This window comes from Cyprinodon tularosa, unplaced genomic scaffold (assembly GCF_016077235.1).
Source record: "Cyprinodon tularosa strain WSP-4 unplaced genomic scaffold, ASM1607723v1 ctg239, whole genome shotgun sequence".
In the NCBI taxonomy this organism is placed as follows: domain Eukaryota; kingdom Metazoa; phylum Chordata; class Actinopteri; order Cyprinodontiformes; family Cyprinodontidae; genus Cyprinodon; species Cyprinodon tularosa.
Genome location: NW_024038892.1, coordinates 1,682,940 through 1,710,645, shown reverse-complemented (window position 1 = coordinate 1,710,645; position 27,706 = coordinate 1,682,940). Strand labels below are relative to the sequence as shown.

The window sequence follows — 27,706 nt, the reverse complement described above, 5'->3', positions numbered from 1 at the left end:
ATCAATAATCGTAAAATCTGGATAAAATCAAACATGTTTTAAATTCAGTCGTACTTCATAAGGTGTTTGTAGGCAAATCCTGCTGTTGAAGCAGAGCTTCCGAGCGTGTACGAGCTGATTGAGCAGAACCTCGAACGCTGCGTATGTGCAAACAAGGGAGTTTTTCTTCTTCCATATTAACGAGTCTGAGAAGCGCCAACGTGTGGTTTTTGGATGTGCAGTGTGAGAAGGTATATCGCATCAGAGCTTTGGGCTGTACAGTGTAAAACAGACCTCATTTGATCTCATGATTTTACCTTTTTTTTAGTAGTGTTAGTTACCAGGTTATAAGTTAACTTTGATGATTAAGGTTTAAACGTATTTATGTAAGGGAAATTGCTATCCCAAAAACCCTGTCCCTATGTGAACAATTATTTTGTCATCTATTTACCTTGGGCTAACTTGGCAGCAACAGCTGATGTTTAGCATTTTTTGCCAACAGAAAAAAAAAGTATATTTAATTACAACTTTGGAATTTTGACCCATCGTTCTTGCAGAATTATTTAATTTGAGAAGGGATTTTTAATGTCATAGCATCCAATTAAAATGTACAAATTGAAAACTTCTTTTCTGTGTTTACAAATGTTGCTTTTGTTTGATAAACACGTTGGTATTACAGCAAAACCAATGCAAAAACAGATTAAATCTGTGAGGAGGAATTATACAACAACCCACCCGAAAGAAAAAACACATCCAGAATGTCAGGAAATATAATATGATGATCATACAGTGGTGTTTAAAAACAACTTTGAGAGAAATGTGTTTATTCTTTACACATCCTGCTTGGACCTCCAATCAAGCTACAGTAAATGGTAAAATACCTGATCTTTAATACCTCTAAACAGATGCTTAGTGTATTACATACTAAGTTGTAAAGTAAATGAGAAGGTAGGGCATGTGCGGAGATAGATATGCAGAGCATGCAGTGGCTCCAAGGTGACAGTGAGGTGTGTTGTGATTATTGACTGTGTGACCTGGCACTGACCCCGGCTGTGAGCGAGTAAAGGGCAGGGAGTTAGTGTGTGCCGCATCGCCTGTCATGCCTGTCAATATACTGATGAATGGAGCGGGCGGTTATTAAAGCAGAATTAGAGCAGTGAGGGAAAGGGGGTGGTTTTGGGTGGAGGGGGAATGCGATAAATGATGGCGCAAATGGTTGTGCGGTAGAGACCGTGGAGCCGGATGGCACAGCATCAGTGTCATCAGTCTTTATTACCCTCCAGGGAACATAGGGGCAGAGACAGGGAGCGGTCAGCGCCATGCACCCTTCTACACCCCAAACCCCCAGCTGCCAGCAGCATTGAGCTTGTATCTCCACGTCTCTATGCCAGAGAGCTATCCAACTATGGCTTCATACTTTCCCACCTGTCTGCTTGCAATATCTCCAGTCTCAGACAGATGGACACATTTTGTACATGCTATATGGAGATCATTGGAGATGCACACGTATTAGAGAAGACATGCTTTACTTTACCCATCACTGACTCTACAGGCTTCTTTGCTTTGCCTATTATCCCCTCGTGCTCCCCTGCTTTTCCCTCCTCCATTTTCTATCTCACCAAGGGAGTCGAGGACCCCCACCACAATCAATCATGGTGAAGTCACAGTACACAGCGGCACACTCAGGGCACTGTGCAGATAAGCTGGTTAGGGAAGGGAAATGTGGGAAAAAAGCCCTTTGAGCTGCACTCTCATGGAGGCTCAGACATTAGGGAGGGTGGTTTCTTCTTGGTTCACTGCACAGTCAAAGAGTGGGCATGCTCGCCGCTGGGCTGAGTCAGGAACGGATGGGTGAGGCAGTGCCAATGGTGAAGACCCTGTGAGACACAGCCACTTGCCAGTAAGCCGTGCATGCATACAGATGTGAGCATGTCATTGATATTCTCCTCCTGTGCCGTTGCAGCTCCGCTCCACTTCCTTTTTTCCTAATTAGAGGTTTATTTATTGATACCCCAGTTAATGTCTCCCCTAATTTTGCAATGGTTCTGTCTCCATTACAAAGGAGATGCATTTGCTGCAGTGTTTAGAGTCTTGACAAATTTTTGAACACCTCACCTTCCTCAAAAATTAAGGCCTATCTCAGTGTGACTGATCACCTACAGAAGTGGCCACATCACTTAGATCTAATATTACAGTTATATAGAATAGAATAGATAAGCACTTAATTGTATTAAAATGAAATGCCCTTTATTGTCTCATTGTTAGGAGATCTCAGATGTGTAAGCGGCAAAGGAAGTGAGAGATAATCAGTACTCGAGTTGAGGGGGGATGAGGGGGATGGCATCCCCCTTCTTAAAAAAATCTTAAAAATAATTCCCCCTCTTAAATGGCCATACCATCCCCTGTGACATTTTATTACTGAATGTTTAAACATTTCTACTATATATTAACAGCAATTGGAATAATATTGTCCTTTCAATATTTGGCGGGCTTACGAGTAGCCTGAGCAAAACAGATAAAATGGGAAATTTGTTCTCTGCATTTGTCCCTAACTATGTAGAGGAAGTGATAGCCATGGCAGTCCAAGGAATGACTGCAGGTCTACTGTAAGGTGCCTCGGTCAAGGTCAATGACCGATATACCTGACATGTAACAACCATACTATACATATTGCCTTAGGCTAATAGACTATACTAATTAGGCTATGCTCCCCACTCACAAAAAATAAATAAAAATTCCCCTTCTTTTTTTCTTTTTTTTCCCTTTAAAACTAGATTACTGGACGTAATCCTCACAAGCTTGAAAGAATAGACTTTACATCAACAGATAAAAACAGAAAATATACAGTTATTGAACCAACTGCATACACGCATTCAATGAAAAAAGTAAAATAAAAACAGCAGCCATTTTACAAATACAAAAATCTTTAAAAATACTTAAAGAACAGATGAAAACCTTTGGAAATAGCAGGTAAAACTATGAAAATAAAGACATTAATCAACAAAAGCTGAGTAAATAACATGGTTGTAGCCACCCTTTGTGTCTTTTGCTAGAAGCAAAGAGTAGAAAGTCTAATATGGGGTAACTGTCAATAGAAACATATCCGTAGGTTTCTTAATCTGTAAATGTCAAAAGATTGTAAAATTTGTTTTTATTCCTTATTGTCAACTCATACTTGTGATCTCAAATGCTTTATCTGTGACAATACAAGTTTGGAAGTTATAAGGTTACAACTTTGCACCAACATATGTGCAAATCACAAATTTACCAGTATGAATAAAATTTACAAATCTGAAACTCCTGTAACACATCTTACCAGCTTGTGGCAGCAATGCGCCTGAAAAGTTGTTTGCCTGCAACTAATAAACAAGAATAAGACCGTCACTAATCCAGGGCTATCCTTCTCGAACGTAGTACTTTGAAATTTTATTTGTACCCTTAGAGATCTGCTTTGCGTGTAGTGGTGCAAAGATGTACTTTTGTAAAAAAAAACAAAAGGAAAAACTTGCAACTGCCAAACTTGTATTATCCCAGATGAAATATTTCAGTTTACATGTAATGTATGAATTGACAACAAGATATGAATAAAAATTTCCGGATTTGTATTTGTGTCATTTGGAGCTGTTCCGAATATCCTCGGAACAGCTCCAAATGACACCAAAGTAATATGGGTGAGTAGAACATGATGTAATTACGTAAAATCAAGGGGCCGATGTAAAAAAAAGGTGATCCCCTTTAAGATCCCTACGCAGAGGTTTATATTGACAGTTATCTTACCCCATAGTCAAACTACAGCAGGGAAGAAGGATCTGTCAAAGCTCTCCTTTGTGCAATACTTTTTTACAGAGGAACTTTTCCAGATGTGTAACAGTCTCATGCATGGGGTGGTACCCAGTGGGCACCTTGGATCCATGCTGGTGTTTTAATGGCTGTATCTAATCACTTGTCCTTAGCTGCAGGTAAGCTGCTGCTCCATCACACCACAACATAAGAGTGTGGTATGTTTACTTCTTGATTGCACATAAAAGGCATGGCTGATCCTTAAGTCCTTTAACAAGAAGCAAGAGGGAGAGGCTGATGAGGCGATGTTTTTTTTTTTTTTTTTTTATAAAATATAGACTGAACAAGGCTGAATACCAGATTTTAAGGTATTTCATTTAATTTTACCTTGTAAAATTGTTCAGAAGCGTTGTGTGAAAAAGTATCCAATTATGCAGTGCAGTTAAATAAATGGGATCACAGGATTTCACTCAGTTGGCACTTTAATTCTTTAGAAAAAAAGAGAACAAAACAACATGATGGCAAACCCTAACCCATGATGTAGGCCTATGACTAGACAAAGTTTGTCTCACTAACTTAAAGTCTGGAAAAAGCTGTGAGAGTTGTCAGAGCGCAGTTAATCACACAAATTACAGACACTTTGAAAAAAACATTTTATGAATAAAATTTGAGAAAGAACCTGGCTTGTTGTGGGAATAATTATTTCTTGTCCCAAACATCTCCTATCTCTCAACACTGTGTGGCCTTGCAGGTGAAAACCTTAATAAGTAAGTAAATGGAGAATCAGTGATCATAAATGAAGGTATTAAAAAGGGAATTTTTCAACCATAGAAATCATTTATAGTTTTCATCCGCTTCAAAATTATGCTCTACATTTTATCAATCAGGCGTTCAAAATCTTACTGAAACACACAGAATGTTGTGGTGGTAATTGGATAAAATATTTAAAAAGTTCAAAAACATTGAAATACTTTTCAGAACCATGGAAAAGAAGAATATGTCTTTACAAGTGCCAACTCTGAACTGGTAAGCATGTAGGACTTTAAATTATGAAGAATTACATAAGTGAGATAAATAAGAAGCATGGGAGGTTCTAAGACAGGGGCCAGTCCCCCTGTAGAACTGGTCTGGATCCCTGTTTTGGCCCCCCTACTGAAAACATACACTGCAAGAATTGAAATATAAGCGAGTTGTTTGGGCATGTAAGTTAGACATTTGGCAAATTTGAAAAACGATTTATGCTTAAAATAAGGAAAAAAAACCTCAATAAACTTACTTCAAAAACATAATATCGTATTGTCTTTTTTTAAGAGCAAAAGTAACATTGTCTTTTCCAGAACATCATAGGCAACTGCTTAAATTTTTGTAGTGTTATAGAGGAATTTCTTATCATGATGACAGATCCCTTGGATCAATCAAAATTTTGCATTTACAATTTACAATTTCAACAGTAATTCATTAATTGCAGTTAGCTTTAGGCTTCAGTCATGCCAAGATAGGATCACAGTTTTGATGTTAGAACTGGAGTCTGCATCCTTTTTGTGTGTGTTTGTTTTTTTTGTTCTGTACTCCCTTAAACAAAAAAACAAAAACAAAAAAAACACTAGCCCCACCCTCGCACCCCTTGCAAATTTTGTCAAAAAAATCACCACTGATAACACTTATTTAAATGTATACATTTACCATTGAAATTCTTTTAGCAGGGTTAAAAAGTCTGAACATGTCTTTGGTAAAAACTTTAAACTAGGTAGAACTTCAATTTCTCAAGAATCCAAAGACAAAAATCCCACAATGCTTCCTGGGAGTATAAATGTTGCAGATCATGTTTAATATTTTGTTAGTGTTGCACCATGTGGTGCAGCAAATACTGATAAATGATGTCCACTGTGAGCACTAGATGACAAGGATGCTTCTGCAGACATGCTGGATTTAATAAATTTAAGTACAGCTAAAATCTTTATCAAATAACTTTATTGTATTACTTACCCAGAGTCAGACAAACTCATCTGTAATAATCCTATCACTTTGCATTCTTTTGAAAAATAGCTGTTGCAGCGCATGGCGAGTACTCAGAATATTAAAAGAAAAGCTACACCAACAGCAAACAGCATCTCTGTAGTTAGGGAAGTGCCCTTTCAGCAGCTGCAAGGTTTGCTGGTTAGTCCTTAAGTTGTGTTGTATCATGTTGGCTATGTCATGGATGCATACATTTTAAATTCATTATGTCTTTTTTTAGGGATAGTATATCGTCACGTGGTAGTGTTGCTTTTGATTGGATTTTCTGTTGATTTCTGATGCAAAACCAGTTTTTTTTATTGAAGTGATTTTTGAAAGTAAGGTTAAAAAGAAATTGACATGTTCCATATACTGGTGTGACTTCAAATAAAAAGTAGCTCAGTAAGTCACTGTAAATTTTATTACAATTTCCTTTGCTTGCTTATTAATTTAGTAATGCTGTAAGTGAAGTGTCATTCTGTTTCAGTAACTGATAGCGATCATTTAAAGTCTTTTGGGAAGTTTTCAATGTTATAAATTGTGAAAAGAGTTTTATAAAAATTAGTTAAAAAGAAATTCTAATTATTATGGTTACTCCATACCTCAAAGTTCTACACTGTAGTTTTAAATGAGAAATCTTAAAGTTTCCAGAAAAATTAAAATATATTGCCATAAAGAAACTATATTGTTTTGAAGGAATACATGTAACTGAAACTATTTTTTGTGGATAGATATAGAATATTTTCTTAGACACACACAAAATAGACGGCACAGAATTAGATATCATTTAAGGGTTGGGGACCAATGATTTTTATTTCTGCCATCTCTGATATTTCATGTGTAAACACAAAAAATATCTTTTTTTTCCATGCCAAATATTTCCCATGTAGTCCTGTTTATATGACTAATTATAACAAAAATTGCATTATTTGGTAGTGGGAGAAAACCTTTCTCAAGGCGAAATTCCTGACGTTTGTATAATACAGGTGCTGGTCATAAAATTAGAATATCATGAAAAAGTAGATTGATTTCAGTAATTCCATTTAAAAAGTGAAACTTGTATATTATATTCATACATTACATACAAACTCATATATTTCAGATGTTTATTTTGTTTAATTTTGATGATTACAAATGACAACAAATGAAAATCTCAAATTCATCATATCAGAAAATTAGAATATTGTGAAAAGGTTCAAAATTGATGGCCCCTGGTGCAACACTCTAATCAGCTAATTAACTCAAACCACCTGCAAAAGCCTTTAAATGGTCTTTCAGTCTAGTTCTATAGGCTACACAATCATGGGGAAGACTGCTGACTTGACAGTTGTCCAAAAGACGACCATCGACACCTTGCACAAGGAGGGCAAGACACAAAAGGTCATCGCTAAAGAGGCTGGCTGTTCACAGAGCTCAGTGTCCAAGCACATTAATAGAGAGGCGAAGGGAAGGAAAAGATGTGGTCGAAAAAAGTGTACAAGCAAGAGAGATAACCGCACCCTGGAGAGGATTGTGAAACAAAACCCCTTCAAAAATGTGGGGGAGATTCACAAAGAGTGGACTGCAGCTGGAGTGAGTGCTTCAAGAACCACCACACACAGACGTATGAAAGACATGGGTTTCTGCTGTCGCATTCCTTGTGTCAAGCCACTCTTGAACCACAGACAGCGTCAGAAGCGTCTTGCCTGGGCTAAAGAGAAACAGGACTGGACTGCTGGTGAGTGGTCCAAAGTCATGTTCTCTGATGAAAGTAAATTTTGCATTTCCTTTGGAAATCAAGGTCCCAGAGTCTGGAGGAAAAGAAGAGAGGCACTTCATCCACGTTGCTTGAAGTCCAGTGTAAAGTTTCCACAGTCAGTGATGGTTTGGGGTGCCATGTCATCTGCTGGTGTTGGTCCATTGTGTTTTCTGAGGTCCAGGGTCAACGCAGCCACATACCAGGAAGTTTTAGAGCACTTCATGCTTCCTGCAGCTGACCAACTTTTTGGAGATGCAGATTTCATTTTCCAACAGGACTTGGCACCTGCACACAGTGCCAAAGCTACCAGTACCTGGTTGAAGGACCATGGTATTCCTGTTCTTAATTGGCCAGCAAACTCTCCTGACCTTAACCCCATAGATTTTCTATGGGGTTTTGTGAAGAAGAAGATGCAATACACCAGACCCAACAATTCAGAAGAGCTAAAAGCCACTATTAGAGCAACCTGGGCTATCATAACACCTGAGCAGTGCCACAGACTGATCGACTCCATGCCACGCCGCATTGCTGCAGTAATACAGGCCAAAGGAGGCCCAACTAAATACTGAGTGCTGTACATGCTCATACTTTTCATGTTCATACTTTTCAGTTGGCCAACATTTCTATAAATCCTTTGTTTTTATTGGTCTTCAGTAATATTCTAATTTTCTGATATGATGAATTTGAGATTTTCATTTGTTGTCATTTGTAATCATCAAAATTAAACAAAATAAACATCTTAAATATATGAGTTTGTATGTAATGTATGAATATAATATACAAGTTTCACTTTTTAAATGGAATTACTGAAATCAATCTATTTTTTCATGATATTCTAATTTTATGACCAGCACCTGTACATATCTTAAAGGTGTGCTGTGCATTTGTCATGAACTCCTACTAGGATAGTGTACTGCACCCATATATAGAAATCAACACTAATGCAGCTACCAGGGCAAGGTCATACCCCAAGAACCTAATTAGGTGGAGAAGCACCCAAGTGACCCATGGTTACTCTGGAGGAGAATAGACAGAACAGTCTGTCATAACAAAACAATGAACAATTCTCCATTCCATAAATCAAGACATTGCTGTTAGGCTGCATTTCAACGTCCCATTTGCAGTTTCATTTCAGCCATGGAGAAAACAGCAATCACATGAAAAACGGCGCTGTGGCCACATGAATCCAATTTTAAGAAAGTTCTGTCCTAGTTCCTGGGTCTCCTACAGTCATCTGATGGTTTTGGTGCAAAATGAATATTCTACATCAATGGTAGCACACCATTCTATGGGTATCTCTAAAAACAACTTCTTTTTTTAACAGGTTGTCTCATTTGATGTCTTGTGGGTGAGTTAAGCAGTCAGCGCTGCTTCAGATCTGCGTGTAGAATAGGTAGTTATCAGGTAGAGCGAACGCATAAAGACATCAACTGCATACTGAGATCCTTAGTCAACAGACTGCTGCTGAATGATGATGAAATTAATTCATCTGGTTCATTCAAAGGGACAGATATATCACCGGTGTTCGAGTCCTGATGCAAATCTTACAGGAGCAGACAGCTCAGTAAACAGGAGATCCCGCACACACCTGTTACTGGATGGCTGGCTGGAAACTGTGATTGGAATAAATATAAATGCTGGAGAAACTTTAAATTAAGGGAAGAATATGGACATTGCCCCACCGCCAGCTGATGTTTCTTAGTGCTTACCACTCCAGATTTTTGGCTGTAATCTGTTTTCTACTTCTAAAAACAGGTCAACATTTAAAATATCTGAGAATTATGTCTGTGGTTAATAAAACCAGCAGGGTTCTGCTGGACTAAACTTTCACAGTGAAATAACTTCTGAGAAAAAAAGATATGACACCACTTTGACTGCCATAAGTGATTTACTTTTCCAAGCAATGAATTAAATCTCCCCCTGGTCTCTCTCTGCTCTCTTGGGTGTGCAACAGGCTCATAATTATAGAGTTAAGGTCCGCCCTATAGTAGCTGAACACAAGAAATAACCCAAATTCCTAAGTAGTTCATATATAAGGGCATTTTAATTTAAAAGCAAATTCATCCTTGCATATTTTCTAAACATTGATAAAAGTAAGGATCTAACTTGCAATCTGATTTATAATATTTATATTTTATTCACATTGTTCAGGTCTGCTTCATAAATATTTGCTTCAACAAATCAAAACCAATGACCAATATTTTTTTTCTGAGAATGCCAACATGGGCTGATTATACCATCCTTCTTTGTTTAAATGTATTCAGAGTTGCCACCCAGCTCTCCCAGTCCAGGTGCTGCTGTACTGACGAACTCATGGATCACAATCAGCCATGTTGCTCAGCCTAGGAACATCCTGCCAGTCTCTTCTGTCTCCCCAGGCTCAGTTTTATCCCTTTCTAACCATCACACTGAGTACAGCTGCCCCTGCTGCTGCAAAGGTAATTGGTTGAGCAGATGACTTGGGAGGAAGGTCGATAAGTCTGCACTGTATTTGACAATGAAACTCACAAAGCTGATTTTTATTCTTTGTCAATTTGGTTTTCCTGGTTTTGGGCATGTATTCAAAGATAAGGAAAATATTCTAACGAGATAGAAAACCAGATCAGTCTGTCTTTATCATGCGGCTTTAATGTCCTTCAAATAGGGAGGATGAGCTTTTGTGCAGCAGGCATTAACACCAATGGTTAACTAATGATGGCATTAGTGTGTGTGTTGGTGTGTGAATGATTGCGCTCGTGCATGCATGTGTCTTTGTGCTATCACTTGTGTATATATGTGCGCATGTGTCTTTCACAGGTGATCAGTCAAGGCTATCCTCTCAGACTTTCTCCCACAACCCTGTCATTACAACCCACTATCTCGCCTGAACACCTGCAGCCCCACAGCTCACCTTCAGCTCCTAGGCCCACATGGTGCGTCTTTGTGTTTCAGTGTGGAAAGAACCTGCCCATCACATCAATCTACTCTTATGTTTATATTTATGTACAGAAGAGAGGCTAAAAAAGGGGCCCTCTTTGCTGTGGGCTTTATTGACTAAGCATTAAGTGGACATTATCAGGCGATAGGCTAGTTATTTATGAGGCTGTGATAAAGGCTCCCGGACTGAGTTATGTGAGAACCAGTAGCAGGATGAAAGCTGCTCATACAGAAGCAGCGATATCTGACACTTACACCTCTCAGTCTTGGTGGAGAGGCATGGCCAATGCGCCAAACAGAGCTGAAACACCCAAGAATTTATGAGCAGCAAATTTATGCTCTCCATAGGTCAGCCATGGGGGCTGTTTGTCTGAGTTCCATTGTCACTGTCGTCGTGGCACAGTGCCACAGGTACTGAAATTTTCATATTTGCTTTAGGCGTGTGGCCAAAAAGGGGAGGGACAAGGGGGGATATTTAGGTGCAGTGCACCCTTTCAAACTTTGTTTTGAATTTTCATAGCAACTAAGAGCCCGTGCTTTCATGATGTTGACACAAATAGATTATGCATGACGGATCATGCTTTGAATGTGCATGTTGAACACTTGTGTGTTTAGCATTATGCAGCAACCTTGCTGCACGGGTCTGTGGCTCTTTGTCCTCTGGCAAGAAGGTAACATTAGTTTGTTTTGGGCTTTTGAGGCTGCATGCCATGGACTTTAAATTTGGCTCTTGAAATATCAATCTGAAAAAGAGCTTATTCACACTGTTTCTCTTTGGACGTGGCTTAGAGAACTCATAATACTATTCACAGTGTTCTTTGTTTGTTTTTTACCTGCTCTGGGAGTGCTTGTTTTTAACAATTATTTTTTTTTGTAATACATTTTTTATTTATATTTATTAAAAATCAGAATTTTTAAAATACAACTTCTGCATCCTACCTTTAAATCCTGAAGCCGTGATGTAAGTCCAATCTTGGATTGTTTATATTCTATTTGTCCGTAAGAGTCCACAGATATAAGGTAATCCAGCATATTCGTCATAAAAACATTCCATGAGGAGAAAACTGCCACATGAAGTCCTTTTTTTGGTTATTACAAAAGTTAGATCCTTATAGCTATAGCTTACCGTCTTGTTAATCACCCTAGGTTCTCTAAACATTTCTGGTCACTTTTTGGAATGCTTGTTTTCTTCACCTTCTAGCCTAAAAAACTAAAGTGTCCCTGTTGATTTCTGACACTGGGACAGCCCTCAAGGCATTACGAGCGCTACCTCTCAGCCTCCATCTTTACACATGAGAATTATTATATTAGTTCCCATAAAGTCTAGGTACAATTGGTTAAGTCCACATGCAATGTTTGACTCTAAAGCAAAAGAAATTACATTGAAAACAAGGGTAGGTAAGTATGTCTAATTTGAATAGTGAAGCACATAGATATCACCGGTCGTAAACTGCGAACAGGCCGATTTGATACTGGATCATTACACACTGTTGGATAATTACATGGAAAGTTAGAAAAATGGAAAAAAAATATTTGCTTCAAAATTTTTTTGTGGCCATCACAATTTCGAATCATTTGGCACATTTGGAGAGGTTTGGAGGTGCTATTGAGACCATAAGTTAAAAATCCCAAAGCTCTGAAACTGTTTTCAGCAGTTGTGGGTGACATGATGTAAAATAAATATAATACATTGAGATATCTCTATTATCAAGCATGTTTTTGTTACCACTATTCAAAAATACCTATAATTTTCAATAAGAAAAAAACCCCAACTGTGAGTCACGTTTTAACTGATGCAGTCTAGGCTGTGTTTTAGTCACAGTGTTTTTATTTATATTTTCAGAATCTAGAAAATACTTTCAGATGATGTGTCACACATGCAATTTGGGCTTACAGTTCCTTAGTTATGTGCTTTCATATTTGGGTATGCAAAAAGGTGAGGATTACTTAAAATTATATTGACATTAAGAGGTTTTAAGTTGTTGAATTCGGTGATCATGTGTCTGCACTTTGTACCACTAGCTTTCAAAACAATTACCACTTCTAGAGTCTATATCTTTTAGCATAATCGCAATTCAGTATTGTAAATTGGCCACATTTTACAAAATGATCTGATTAATATATACCCAATTGATTAACTGTATTTCACTTATCCAAACAATAAGCTAGCAATTGTTTAGAATTAAGCTAAGAAACAGCACTCTATTTAAAGAATCATAACGACAAATAGTCCATAAATGGCGTCAGACAACCATGATTTGGTAAAGGGACACATAGCATGTATCCATCTTCAAATTAATGAATGGATATGACAAAAATGCTACCCTGAATCCGAATTTTTGATAAGCAAACTTCACGAACAATATTTTATTTCTTTTTTTGCAGTTTTCATACATAACACCAATTACATAATTGCCTTTTATACCTGATTCATCACATTTTAGACATTCAAAACTGTTAATTTCTAGCTTTTATAACATTAGAAGTAATCATGAGTTAACAGTGTTGGAATGTCAAGAGGGGTTTCCTCAGGATTGCCATGTATTTAAACTCTGATCAGCTACTCTGTCCTTGTTGAAGATGGCTTTCTCCACAGCATGATGCTGCCACCACCATGGTTGTACTGTGGTGCTTTTCCCATACATGCATACATGGTGTTTTGGTATCAAACCTAGAAGCTTTCATCTTAATTTCATGTGACCAGAGCAACTTCTAACACGTGTTTGCAGTGACCTCTCTTTATTGCATATGGTATTTCCCAAGACACACCTCCTATGGCTTTCTTTCAACAAACCTGACATATTTTGTCCCTCTTGACACAAAAGACAAACTTGTTCAGTTGCATTGAATATGAATATAAAAATGAATGGGGCTGATGGTTTTTTGATTCTTAAGTTTTACTAACGTTTCACTTTTAAGTTATGCATTTCTTTATGATGATATATATATATATATATATATATATATATATATATATATATATATATATATATATATATATATATATATATATATATATATATATATATATATATATATATATATATACCAACTCATTTAATGGTATTATGAGACAATATCTGAAAAACTGGAATGGGCGTGAATGCTTGTGCAAAGAACTGTATACATTGAAGCAACTTCTTGTCCTGTGCCACTTGTATCACTGTAGAGTACAGCTATACCTATGTTATATTTTCTTGCATAACCCATAAATCTCAGCCATTTTCTGCCACCAAAACTTTTGACGTACATATATTTTCACCTCTTTATACTGTACATAGCTCCATCTTAGCCGACCAAAACCATCTTCTTCCTCAATAAACCAGGTCAACAAACAAAAAGCAATTACGTTGGGCAGCTGCCACCTGGGAGCGGGTAATTACAGCGTGGTGTGGACAGCTTCATTCTAAACAGGTACTAAAAGCATCATTAATCATCCTCCCTCTGACGCCTCGCCCTGGTCATGTGACACACGCTGCTGATGAGCTGGGGAAAGAGACCCGCCCTAGGGGGTGCAGAACAGGACTTTGATTGGCCACTTCCAGAAGTCCTTTTAGAGGTCAGCCAGTGAGCAGAGATGACCCGTCAATGACCTTGTATCACTTGACCCCTAAGGGCCCAGGGGTCACCCTCTCATATCAGTTGGAGAGCAGGCAAAGAGGCCGAAGAGAAGACGAATGATGCTGAGACAGAGAGAGGAGGAGAAGAATAGTAGAGGAAAGATGCACAGATGATTTGAGCACAGAGGCACAGAAAGGGGCAAAGATGAAAAATATCACAGACCTGAGAAGTGGTTCAGCACCTGAACATTTTCTTTTTGATAAAAAGAAAAAAAAGTAAAACCTATATTTTGTCAGCATATCTGCCTGTCTATTTTATTTTGAATATTTTACTTGTCTCACTTTCTGTCAGCATATTCTCAGCTTAACTAAAAATGTACATCAGATGCTTCTAATTATCAAGGAGCAGACACACCTGTATGGTTGTTCTCTTGATGCTAATCAGTCATTAGTGTAAACGATAAAAAAGAAACAGCTGCAAAATGTGGATACAGCCTTCTGAATTCATACAAAGAAAAACATACATTTTCCTTCCCTTGAAATGCAGCCAAGAAACAGGCTTGATTGACAAAAGTTCATGAACTGTCAGCTTGCTGAACACATACAGTCATGGCTGGCTGACTGAAAGATGAAACGAAAAGACACATCTGAATGACTGTAGCGGCAGCATGACATCCGGGTACCCTTTTTCTCTACAGTCTCTCCATCTCACCCCTTCCACCCGCCTCTTCAAAACATAGCTCCCCCTTTTTCTCTCTCTCCATATGGCCATGAATCTGTCACTATGGCAACCTCACCCCAGGGGCAGAGGAGTAGGGGGTTGCCTTCTTTCAGACAAATAAGCATCGCAGGGTTCATCTATAGCGGTTTGTTTAGGGATCATAATACACTGATGAGAGGTCAAAACATGGGTTCCTGCACACATGTTGGAAATAAAACAGTATGTTTGACTGTAAGTGGCGTCTTGCTGGGATAGTGTGCTGGAAACATATTATAAAGGGGGAGAAATGTTCTCTTTTCAGCGAATAATGATTTGTTGTTCCTTTTACACACTGCAAATGAAAAAGGAAACCCTCTACAAAATCCTACAAAACAACTCTATAAAGAAATGGTTTGACATTTTTTTTAAAATAATATTACTGAAAAGTTGCTTTTAATAATAATTCACCTTCCCTTGGATAGAAATGTATTCACATCATGCTGAATTAAAAAAGTGAAAGGCTAACAGCTAGATGGGCAGCCCTCTTGCCTTAGCAGATTTCAGCAATAAATCAACTCAAATTTAAGTTGTTTATCAGATATAGATCTATAATAACTATCTATACCTTGACATGATCCTATTGTATTTGCAACTCTTCTTAGAGGAGCAAAGCTCAGGCTTCTACATTAGAGCGACGTTGATCTTAGTTGATGGGTTTTTTCCTCTCTAGCTAAGCACCATTCAAAATTATGGTGTGCTTAAATGTATCTTTGCTTCCAACTTTAACTACATTCTTTATGTGTTGAGCCCTTATACTAAACTTGAACTCATCCTACCTTATAAGAAAAAAACTAAATACTAATCAAAAACTTGAAACCTGACTTTTGTGTATAAAAAGAACACACCATTGTATGGCTTTAAATGTTATTCTCAGAAACAGCTCTATGGATATAATTGTACATTCCCAAGAACATCCTACTTGCTCCTCTGCTCTTCAGACGGAACGCTAAGAAATGTACATGGACAAGATAGTGTGATAAGTGAAGCTATAAGGATGGATGAAACCAAAAACTACGGGATACATTTAAATTGTGTCTATTGTGTGGCATGTGCTCAGCAAGAAGAAATAGACAAGGAACAAGCACACACATATACAATCCTGGAACTCCAAGCAAAAAGTCATCCACTATACCTTTAATCAGCCGATCATGTATCTACTGCGATCATTTGCACAAGGACACCTATAAATGTACAGCCAGAATATTTTCGTATGCCTTTATCCAAATGGTAACCTCTTGAGTAACATTTTTTGATGTGCCAACATCAGCTAGGCAAACCTTAGCATAGGAAAATGTATTAAAAACATATAAAAATGTCTTGTAATACAGAATATAGAAAGTTGATATATGCTAATCCATGATTGCACTCACCAAGAAAATATCTGTTTGAGTCATCCATATCAGATGTGAATCAGTTCACCAATGCTGGAATTCCCTTTTAGAATTATTAACAGGTCGTCATTCTCTTTAAACATAGTATTTCCTGGGTCTATCAATTATTTAGAAATTATGCAATCAATCTCACAAACAGCTGACTGGGCATGCCAATACATCCATCATAATACAACATAATTTCACATAGCAATTATGATGTTGTTTAGCTGAGAAAATGTATCTTATAAATACTTAATAACTAACATTGTGTTGTATGGTATGATCATAAACATATATTACCAAAATATGACCTCTTTATATGAAAGTTAAGAGAACTATTATTGATCAAACTTTTTGTATAAAATCAATTTGTCATCATTAGCATAGTTTGAAGCTTACCTACAATATCAGTAATCTTGAGAATGGCTTATTGCATTTTCCACCCATTTTGCTCTTGGAATTGCTTGTCTGCAAATTTTCAAAGGTCAAGTTAAACAAGTCTGAAACAACAGGTCACAAAGACAAGAACATATAACGTAGGTAGATCCTCCTAAAGTCATGCTTCTGCACATGGGGCTTTGCTGCACTGTTCAAACCCAGAGCAACTGAGGTCTGATGACATGTAGATTATTTCCATCACAACCTTGACACAGTTTCACCTCTCTGTGCACCCTCCCTTCCTTCCCTCCTTCTACACGTCCTCACCTTCCAACGTCTCAAAGGCCCCACCCTTGCTTCGTAATCCCACCTCCACACCCCCATGAGCAAATTTCCCTCTGCAGCCAGAAGTGCTGAGTGCTGCTGTTTGTTGAGTACATAGAAATTTGCTGAGGCCATAAGCTGTCCCCAAACATCTGCTCCCTGGAGTGGAGGCAAGAGGAGGCAAGGACTGGACAGCTGTGCATGTTGCTGAGAGGAAAGGGGGCTCTGATACGCTGTGTTATGTATGGCTTCATGCATGTGTGAGCACATGTACTCACACATATTTGTGTGTGTGTAAACAATTATTCAAATAGGTACTTTGTATCCTTTTGAGTGCTTTATTAGTAGCACCTAGGAAACAAAACACATATTTGTGTAATTGTACACACAGGGCTTCCATATGGGTATTTGCACACACTCACACAGACAGGTGCACTTCATTCAACTTTCTTGATGCACAAATTGTTTGGTAGTCAAATATGTGAAAGAGACTAATCAGAAAGACTAATAGTGTGTGAAAGTTTTTGCAAATGTAAAATAAAACTATAAAATCAGACAAGGAAAAAAAACTAAGTATAAAAAGCAGAAGAGCACTCAAATGATTCATGGCTGTAACAACAACAGAGCTATCTGTAAGTGTTTCACATTAAGTTAGAAATGGCTTCCAATGATCAATTGATTTCACTCCCCTGAGCTCTGCTGAGGATATTACATGCATGTTATGCATTAAGTTAATTTTAGGTCAACTTCGCATTAATTACAATGAGCTTGGAAACTTCTGTGCGTTCATTTAAAATGTAATGGGAGATATCCTTTAAAGCCACATATGTTCGCTCATTGCTCATGCCAGTCTGCACTTCTCTGGAGAATTATACCAGCTGCCCAGATCAGCTAACTTGCAATGGGCTATGGAAAGGGATAGAGGCCTGTCAATAACTCCATTCATCATGTACTAATGCATCACAGGATTTACTTGGATACTTCACTTTTGTGTTTCATGTTTCATCGAGATGCAATTGGAAGCCGTATTTTTTTTCTAAAATTAATGATTATCATTTAATTATTTCTGTACTTGTTGTTGATTAAAAATAATAATCTGTAGAATTATTTATAGATTTTTGGAGTGAATTTCATCACAAGGAAGAGAAGAGGAAGATTAAGTTGAGGGAAATTGTGCATTATTTAATGCAGGCACTGTTTCTACCTGTAACGGCATCGCTTTTAAAGTTGACTTATTCCTTTTTTCTTTTTCTCTCATCTTTATGCTCTAACTTTGTGTGTAAGTGTTTGTGTGTCTTGAGCACTGCACAGTTGTCAGTCTCCTAAACCAATCGTACATCTTTAGGAAGGAATTACAGGGGAAGCAGAAATTCATCAGGTCGCACTCAAGAGCGTTCGAGCAAAATGTCAGGTCTGAGCAAACAACGCAGCCCTTCTTTCATCAGTTAAGGTGCAAATGCTGAAGCTGCCGCAGAATGAAATTAGAGTGATGGTTCAACCAGAAGGAATCAACTATTTTCCTCCTTCACTTCAGCCTTATGATGCACATATATTTGGTTCCTATTTCTAAGTGAATCTATTAAAACTGTGATAAAGTAAGACTGGATTTAAGGAGAAGTCTCACTGCACACCTGCTGTATCTTTTTTGCACATTAAAATCCTGAAGTTCTGAAGTGAAGGAGATTTAGCTGAAGATGATGATTTTAATAGTTATTTAAAATGGTCTCTTTATATCAATACATCAATATCTGAAAAATATTCTGATCACTATCGTTGTCCTCAAGTTCCAAGTGACCTTAATGACACTGGACATCATTTAAGATTTTGTTAAACAATTCAATTTGGCCTATTTTGCTTAGAGAAAGGGAGCCTTGATGGTTTCTGGTTTGCCTAAATGCAAACTTACAATAAATTAGGTGCAACGCTGCTTAATCTCCTGCTTCCATGCAAAGTTGAAAGTAATTATGAAAAAAGTAGATTTTTAAATATCCGTCTTGTAAGTAAATGTCCTTTTAACTTGAAATCATACTTTAATCAACATTTCTTAAAATGCAGTTGTTTTGAAAAATAAAAAAAATAATACTTATCTTTCTTTTTTGTTCAATTTTAATTAATATTTACAATTATTTTTATTATCTTCTATTTAAAATGTTCTAACAATGTATTTAAAACAATGCTTACTTTATCTAAATGACATGATCTTTGTGGAATATTGTATAAAATAAGTTCAGCTATGTTTCAGTGTTATATATATATATATATATATATATATATATATATATATATATATATATATATATATATATATATATATATATATATATATATATATATATATATATATATATATAAAATTCCTTCCTTCCTCTCATTTTTACCTTTGGAAATAATTGTGGTAGATATGTGGTAATTACTTAACAGTGAGCATCTTTTAAAACGTGGCAAATGTTTTAGGAGCTGATCCCATTTAGAGTCCCATCTTGTTTTATTTTAGTGTTTGTTTTTAATATCCAGTGTTTCACATTTAGAAAATTAAATGGGTTGAAAGAGTATTTTATTAACTTATAGCAATTAACCAAAAGCATTTTTTGGGCTTATTACAATATGCAATATAGGGCAAAAATTAGGTTAGTTCTAGGTGGAGAAAAATGTATCATCTGCCTCCCTGCAAAATTATAATATGAACAATTATAATATGGCCTTTTGCTATTCAGCTCGTGAAATATTGTTGTGTGGACAGAGAGAGCAACACATCAGAACAAAGGAGCTCAGAGTCGCTTTATGAATGAAAGAAAAATCTCAGACTCTGAGGTCACTTAAAGCAATGGTGCATCTTTCTTTCTGGATCTGCTGACCGGGTCACTGTTGTCCCGAGGCAAGACAAGGGTCAGAAGGTGAGAGTTGAACTCTGGTGTAACTGCATACATTAGCTTGGCCTTGCAGTCCCTGCATGTGCTGACAAAAACAACTTTTCAAAATAGAACCAGAATACATTTAATATTGATAAACTAGTAAGCTTAAAATATAATTTTATTCACTTTATTCTCCTTATTTTAACCATTCTATATTGCCCTCATATGATACATTTAGAATAGCAGCAATAACATCCAACACAAAGACCCTAATTGAAAGCTAATCAAAATATACCCTCACAATGTGGATGATGGTTCATTGTTTGATATCATAAAAGACATTAACATGAATAAAACTGATTGTGAAAGCAGGAGCAGTGTTTAAGGATCGTGTTTACAGTCATTTACTTTGCATGCTATGAGATGTGAATCTAGGAGGAGTATTGAGCTGTGGGAAGTGCTGGTAGCCGCGCACTTTATTGGTGGATCTACAAACAAGCAGTGGCATTTTTTTTTCTTTTTTATTGTCTGTTTCTCCCGCATGAGCTTTCAAGTCTAAATTATCATCTTCTGATGCATGTATGGAGGCAATAAAGAGCGGAACAGCTCCCGATCGGGGCGTTCTGCGTGTTCCATTAACATGCAGTTACAGAGGCATGCAAATGCTCCCTAGATTGGCGTCTCCAATGAATGGATCACAACGGATCGATGCGCTAATACCTAGTGCGGTCGATAAATCTCTCCTCCAATTATTGCGTTTCAATCTAGTTTGGATGCAGGATAATGAAAATATTAAAACAGGAAAAACAAGCTCGTTGCAGCACACATACACGTGCACACGCAAAGCATCTGTAAACATGCCATCAACAGGTGGAACTGCTGAAAAAGAAAAAAACAAATTAAGCATATGAGCACAATTACTTGCTTAAGAAAGAACAATTTAATTGTGCACTAATATATATTGTATATATAGTATAAATACAATAAATAAAATATAATATATATATATATATATATATATATATATATATATATATATATATATATATATATATATATATATATATATATATATATATATATATATATATATATATATATATATATACTAACAAAGTTAACCTGATATAAGCTCATTGTATGTTAATGCATACTCAAAATTCTTGGCCGGCATATTTATATTAATAAAAACTGAATCGTGTGAGTGATTACATGCTGTCCACAGGTTTTGAGTTAAGCAAAACAGCTTAAAACGGACCTTAAATAAATATCTCTATCTTGCGTGCATGTAGACAAAAACATGTTTACTGTAGATTTAAACAGGTAGATTCAAGTAAAATCAGTCCCTGGTAAATGGTCCAACACAATCAAATAGCCTCCCAAGGATTTCCACGGTTAATTAAAGAAGTTTGTATCTTCGTTTACATTGTGCACACTGGAGCGCAATGAAATGGCAATCATTTCAATATTCAAATCAGAGTTCCCAGTCTAAAGCCGGGGTGAATGACAAATCGTTTTTACTCCTTCTTGCATGGAGGGAGCCTGCCATGGCGCTTCTCGGGAGCAGGCTGCAGCATCCATCGTGGTAAACAAATAAAGGTGACGCCTGATTGCAAGCGATGCAAACGCGAATGAAAACATCTGCCGGCAGGCTGGAGCCACCGCTCTCTCTGTAACGCACGGTGCGGTTCAGGAGTTCAGGGAGAGGCGCAGGTTCCCTGATTAGGCCCGTAGTTCAGGGGACCTTGGGGATCCAAACTTAGCCCTTCCCGCTGTAATTTCTTCTGCTTCATGCGTCTGTTCTGGAACCAAACTTTCACCTGCGTCTCACTGAGCCGCAGGGTGCCCGCCACCTCCACACGCCTGGCCCGCATCAAGTATTTGTTAAAGTGGAACTCCTTCTCCAGCTCAGTCAGCTGCTTGGTGCTGAAACTTGTCCTTGGGGATCCATTCACGGTGGTGCGGTCAGCCGGGATTCCAACCTCCTCCAAGCAGAACCCTGTACCACGGCAGGTCATATGCATCCTGCCTGGGAACAAAGTGCATGAAAACAGTTGTCAGCATGATCAATGAGGCGGATCACAAAAGAAGCATAGAAAACCCAATTGAACTAAATAGTGCACGTCAACACAGAGAAAAGTGAGAAAAGCTAAACTTTGCTAAAAGAAAAACAAATAAACAAGAAAAGATCTAAATTCTCTGCAACATGAGAGATTTTAAAACATGCATTAGATAAGCATTTAAAAGACTTAACTGATAAGGGGAGGGGGGCAGCTTTCAGCAGACCTTAAATGATATGAAACTGATTTGTGAGCACTGGCTTAGAGCCAGTGTGTTTCCACTTTTTGAGCCATAATTCTGTCTGTATAACAAAGATGTATTTCAGAGAACTACTTTAAAAACACCCCACAGGCACATCAGAAAATATTTTTGATGCTGTTAAAATGGGATGATAAGAAACTTTCACTAGTGTCTATACTGGAAGGTTCTAATAGTAAGATCACAGTTCAACGCATTGCTTGTAAAATTTAAAAAACTTAGAACGGACACTACTTACTTATTTACTGAAGGCTATCAGCATGATATATAAAATATATTGTCTGTTCGTGCAGGGAAACTGAGCTGCAGTGAAAGTTGGGTGATTCACAGAACTGTTGCATTAACAGTCCATTAACTGTATTCATTTGAACCATTTGTTATTTGCCTTTAGGTGCTTTTTCGTGTGTCAATGACAGTTTAAGAGTTTACAAATCCTTTCAAACGCTGCATAATGACAAATGCCACCGTTTTTGGTCCTCTGAGGTTTCTGGGTTACACATTAAAGTATCATCTGTGCTACTTATGTGCAATGAATGACAGGGACTGCAGCTATATCTTGATTTTTCATCACTGACACTGTGGCTTGTCATCAGTGTGTCTTTGCCTCTGAGAAAATGCGCTGCTCCTCGTGCTGCTGCTGCATAATGGAGCCAGGTGTGGAGTAATTCCTCCCACCACATTTCATTGAGAGGAAGGTTAACGGGCCTCCAGCCACTTGCAAAAGCACAGCAGATGGAAAGGTCAGTTATGGGATAAATGTCAACATCTGTGTTTTAAAAAATGAATGGGAAGACAACTAAGCTGCACTTGAGGTGAATATGAATGGCCGATACACAGAAGCTGTTCGTAATTAAGAGCCTTAGCTTCAAGAGTGCAAATCAGATGCACATTCTGATTAATGGCTGAAAAGATAATAGAATTGATGCCAGCCAGAAGGCATAAAAGAATCAAACTAAATATTTGAGGAATGACTTGCATGCTTAAAAATAGCCAGCCAGCAAAGAGAATGGAAGGTCCCTTCTCAAGCTAAGGAGAGCGAAGAAGAAAAGGGGGATAGATCAATACACATTGCCTCAGTCATCTGGGCATCCAGCCCACAGTAATTCAGGTGCTGTCAAGGCATAATTGAAGAATGACGCACAGGGAGTATATACACCAAGCCAGGAGATCAGGTTACAGCAGGTCTTCAGAGGCCTTTCAACAGGGAAGAATGTATCCAACACTTTATCTTTTGTGCCAAAAAAACCAAAACACAACTTCCACTTGAAAACACACTTTCACTAATGATTTTTTTCAAGTTGCACAGCAGTGCTAATGAGCTTCTCATACATATCATCTTCTTATGAGCGATGCAGAAAGAGTGCACAGATACTAACTAAGCCACATTTCTTAGCGTGGGTGGTTGTCAGCCAGTGGCTTTTTTTTGGGGATCACAGACTTCATCCATATGAGCAGGTCTTATGATAGTAGCTTTGAGTGAGTTTGTGACCAGAAACAGGATGTGATTTACAAATTTGACTGTTCTCGTGAGTTTATCAACAAAAACAACAAACATTATGGATGTGGATATAGTTTGCTTAATATGGCATTGCTTGATAATTTGAATATGCTTAAATAACCTGTCCTCCAACTGAACTTTTAAATCAGCAAATAGGTGATCTAGAAATTGCTTTCAAGAAATGATTCATATAACATGTGTCTTTGCCCTAAATTTCACACGACAAAAAATGTATTCCCAAGATGATATAAGAGTTCTTTGAGATGTTTTTGATGTTACTATAACATTTTCATATAAGATTAATAGGATCAAAGAAAATGTAGAGTTAAGTTTGTGGGTGATGGAACAAAATATACAAAAGAAAAAAAAATATATAACACATATATTTTTATATATATATATATATATATATATATATATATATATATATATATATATATATATATATATATATATATATATATATATATAATACATATGTATATATATATATATATATATATATATATATATATATATATATATATATATATATATATATATATATATATATATATATATATATATATATAGATAGCGCTATTTTTTATCTTAACCTTTGAGGAGCAAGCATAAAGCAGGTGTAATCAGTGCCATAGAAGTTAGCATTAGCATTTTGTTTATCATATTATTTTCAAGATTTGTTTAGGTATTTCAGAAATAAGACAAGTTTGATAGTTGTAATCTTGCCAAATAAAATATTCATATTTTTTTTATTAATTGCCATTTTTCAGTGTCGTTAAATTGTTTCTACTTTAATGTCTGCCAAAGTTGGCCTGAAATATAACAAATTGATGTACTGCTTGAATCTCCATCCCAACTCTGTCTTCGCAATCTTCAGCCAAGGTGCATAAAACAATCTTGGTCAGATGGATAAAACTTAAAAAAACAGGCTCATTTCAAATTTTAATGGGAATCTTTATACGTTGACATCATAAACTAAATAAAATACATTTTGATTTTAGTTAGTTTGAAGCGTAACCTTTAAAAATGTTTTATAGCCAGCAGGGATTAGCAGAGTGGTGTTCCTTCAACAGAAAATGTATACCTTCATTCTTTACATTTGCAGCTATAGATATAAAAAATAGTAAATCTAAACAGTAAAACTATTTAGATGTTTTGAAAATATTTATATTTTAAGATGTATATAAATGTAACATGGTTTAATCGGTTTTTGTGCTAATGTCTGAGCTATTGTCATATTTTAGGGACAATGAATCTGCAAAGTAATTGATTATTTAATTAACAGCAAATTGTACTTTCTTACAGAGTTTTTGTGTACTTGAGCTAGTAGTAACTGGGGTCAAAAGTTGTCACTGTTCCCTGGATCAGATGCTAAAGGACTAAATTAGCTTTTTGTCCATTTGAAGTCCAAAATTTAGAATTTCACACCACAAACAGAGCATCCCAAAGCTTAAACAAAGCAATCTGGAGCACAAATACTATAGGTTTCAAATCTTCAAATTTGTAGTTGTAATTAAAAGACAATGTAAAAGAATGAAAGAATATTTATAATTAGGCATTTTTATAGAATTTACAATAAATGTTCTCACATAGAAGAAAATACTGTTAGAATCGAATCTGGATAGTTTAATCACTTTTGCTCATTCACTCACATTCCTTACAAATAGAAATAACGTATATTCAATAAATAGATAAGAGAATGTGCCTCCTTTCTGAACCTCATTCATTTGAATGTTGTACCTTTGAAAACAGCAGAAAGATGACCAAATGAGTGAGTCTTTATTTTATAGAAAAAAAAAATGTGCTTGAAGCTATTTATAATTCTGGGCCAACTTTGCCTATATAATGCACAATTTGCACCATCATTCCCTTAACTCATAAAGTCCTGAATTAAAAGCTAGCAGGGTGTTAGGAGGAAACACATTTAAGTTTCTTGATTTCAATATAAGTTTTAGCGCGTACATTTAAGAGGAGCTTTTAGGGCCTGAAGTGGGTCACTGAACATCAGGGTTATTGCAGAGAGACACCCCCACTTGTGCAATCCCTTCAAGCAAAAAAATAATGACACCCCAACACATTTACAGTGTTCAGTCAGTCAAGTGACACTATTGATCAAGTAAAGGATCTATATGTGAAGCTTTTATCAAAGCAAATTTGATGCATTTCTTTACATTAGCATCTCATTGGATATTTTAAGGCCAAGAGGGATATACTGCATGTGTTCTTCTTCAGGCTCTCTGCCCAGAACTCATCAGTCAATGGAATGATGATCTGTGACAGCAGTTATGTTAAAAAGGTGGACACATGTAAAGGTGCTTCAAACTGAAATCAATACACAAGGGCTTTCATTACAAACAGACAACTAATCAATACTTGGGGAGCAATCCAGCTTACAAGAGTAAGTTTTACTCAACTTCCTGAGAATCTGGACAGGCAGCAGCATGTTGCATTATTCAAAGTCTTCTGGTTAGTAAGAGCTGAGCTACATAATTTATCACATCTTTGGGCTGAGTGTACTCTGAGACTGGCCTTTTTCAGCTTTTCATTCTCTTTCTTTCTGTTCAGTCTGCTGCTTGAGGCAGGAGGTGGGGCAAAAGCAAAATGAATAACTTAACCGTTAAGGAAATGGTAACTGACTCTACATGTGCATATTCAAATGTGTGCTAAACAGTTACTGCTGACACTGAAACGTGTGTTGAGGCAATGTTTTTGAGGGAACTTTTTTTGGAGAAGCAATACTTCTTAATATAATTTTATGATTTTTAATTTAAAAATGAAAACTTTAACCAAACTTCCTCAGAACATATTTTTCCTCTTGCATTATTAAAAATACAAAATGAAAAACAAAAACATGTGCTCAGTGACATTTTCTAAAAACTTACTTGATCTTTGCTGACTCCTTTTCACCCTCATCCACTCAAAAGTTTTGCTCCCGTCATCCATTGCAGTTCCATTACAGTCCAAACTTCCCGCCGCGGCTCCAGAGTTAAATGATGAGTCTATTTCCTCTGCAAGTGACCCAAAACAGAAATCATGCGTCTCGGCGTTCGAGTGTTTGCGTCCTGGAGAGCCCTGCACCGTGCACCGCCAGGGGACGCAGGGGGATTGAGGGGAGGCCGGTGTTGGGAAACCCTCACACTGTGGTGGTAGAGGAGGAGGGAGAGGACAGCTGTCTGATTGGGTACATAGACTCAAACTAAATCCAGGAGCTGCGTCTACCTCAGGTACAGGAGCAGACCTTCCGCCCGGGTCCAGCACTGTGACCTCTTCTGCAGAGAACTGAGAGCTGCTTTTCCCTTCTAATAAGAAGTCATAATCACCTTTCCCCTGCATAATCATTGGACGGGAGGGCACTTCATGCCCGGCCTCTCTTGTATCCACAACCACGCACGGTCAGGCGGCTGGACGGGGCGTGCAGGGAGGACATTCCTCAAAGGAGAACCTTGCAGCCCCCCTGATTGATGGAGATGACGTGCCCTCTCGGTCTCGGCCAATAGCCGGACATCTCTGTCATCAGGGAAGACGACACTAATCCGGCCGTGTGAGCCGAGAGCTGCGCACGACCTTAAAGGAGACAACCGACAGGCTTTAAGGGGCCTTTACCAGCCCCTCACCTGTCTGGGCAGGTAGACGATTGACGTCATCTAGCATTCGGTTATAGTTATTTTAGACTAATCTTTGTGGAAAAGTTATTCATCAAGGCAACAATGAGAAAACGTCTTCCCCTAAAAGCTAAATTAGCATGATACAGAACCACATTGAAATAGCTAATGGATTATGTAAATGTAGTAACACTGAAAGCTACAAAGAAAGAAAAAAAAAAAAAAAAAAAAAAAAAAACGAAACTTAGAGGAAAAAAACTTCCTGGATCAAATATGAAAGTATTGGGTCCAGGGACTAGGCAGCTATTTTAGGTTCAAGAGAAACAAAAAATTATTTTTATTATTATTTTAATTTTAAATTTGTAAAATAGTAACATTTCTTAACATAACAGTATTCTAATGAGATCATCTTTATACTTTGTTGTCAGGAATTAAAGATTGAGTACCTTTTCAGTAAGATTTTTAAACACCACTAGATTTAAATTATAAATGGAGTACTGCTTTACTGATTAACTTTTTAAATAAAGTAACAAATAATATAATATAATATAATATAATATAATATAATATAATATAATATAATATAATATAATATAATATAATATAATATAATATAATATAATATAATA

The 27,706-nt window shown here is 37.0% G+C and overlaps 1 protein-coding gene across 1 annotated transcript; it reads right to left on the bottom strand.

Annotated features, from left to right (window-relative positions):
- Positions 1-20,746: 20,746 nt before the first annotated feature.
- On the bottom strand, positions 20,747-27,015 carry hoxc1a (homeobox C1a). The gene is made up of 2 exons (XM_038287338.1): positions 26,358-27,015; positions 20,747-21,684 (listed from the first exon to the last, which is right to left on the bottom strand). The coding sequence occupies exons 1-2, from the start codon at positions 26,812-26,814 to the stop codon at positions 21,353-21,355; spliced, it is 789 nt and encodes a 262-aa protein (XP_038143266.1). The 5' UTR covers positions 26,815-27,015; the 3' UTR covers positions 20,747-21,352.
- Between the last annotated feature and the right edge of the window lie 691 nt (positions 27,016-27,706).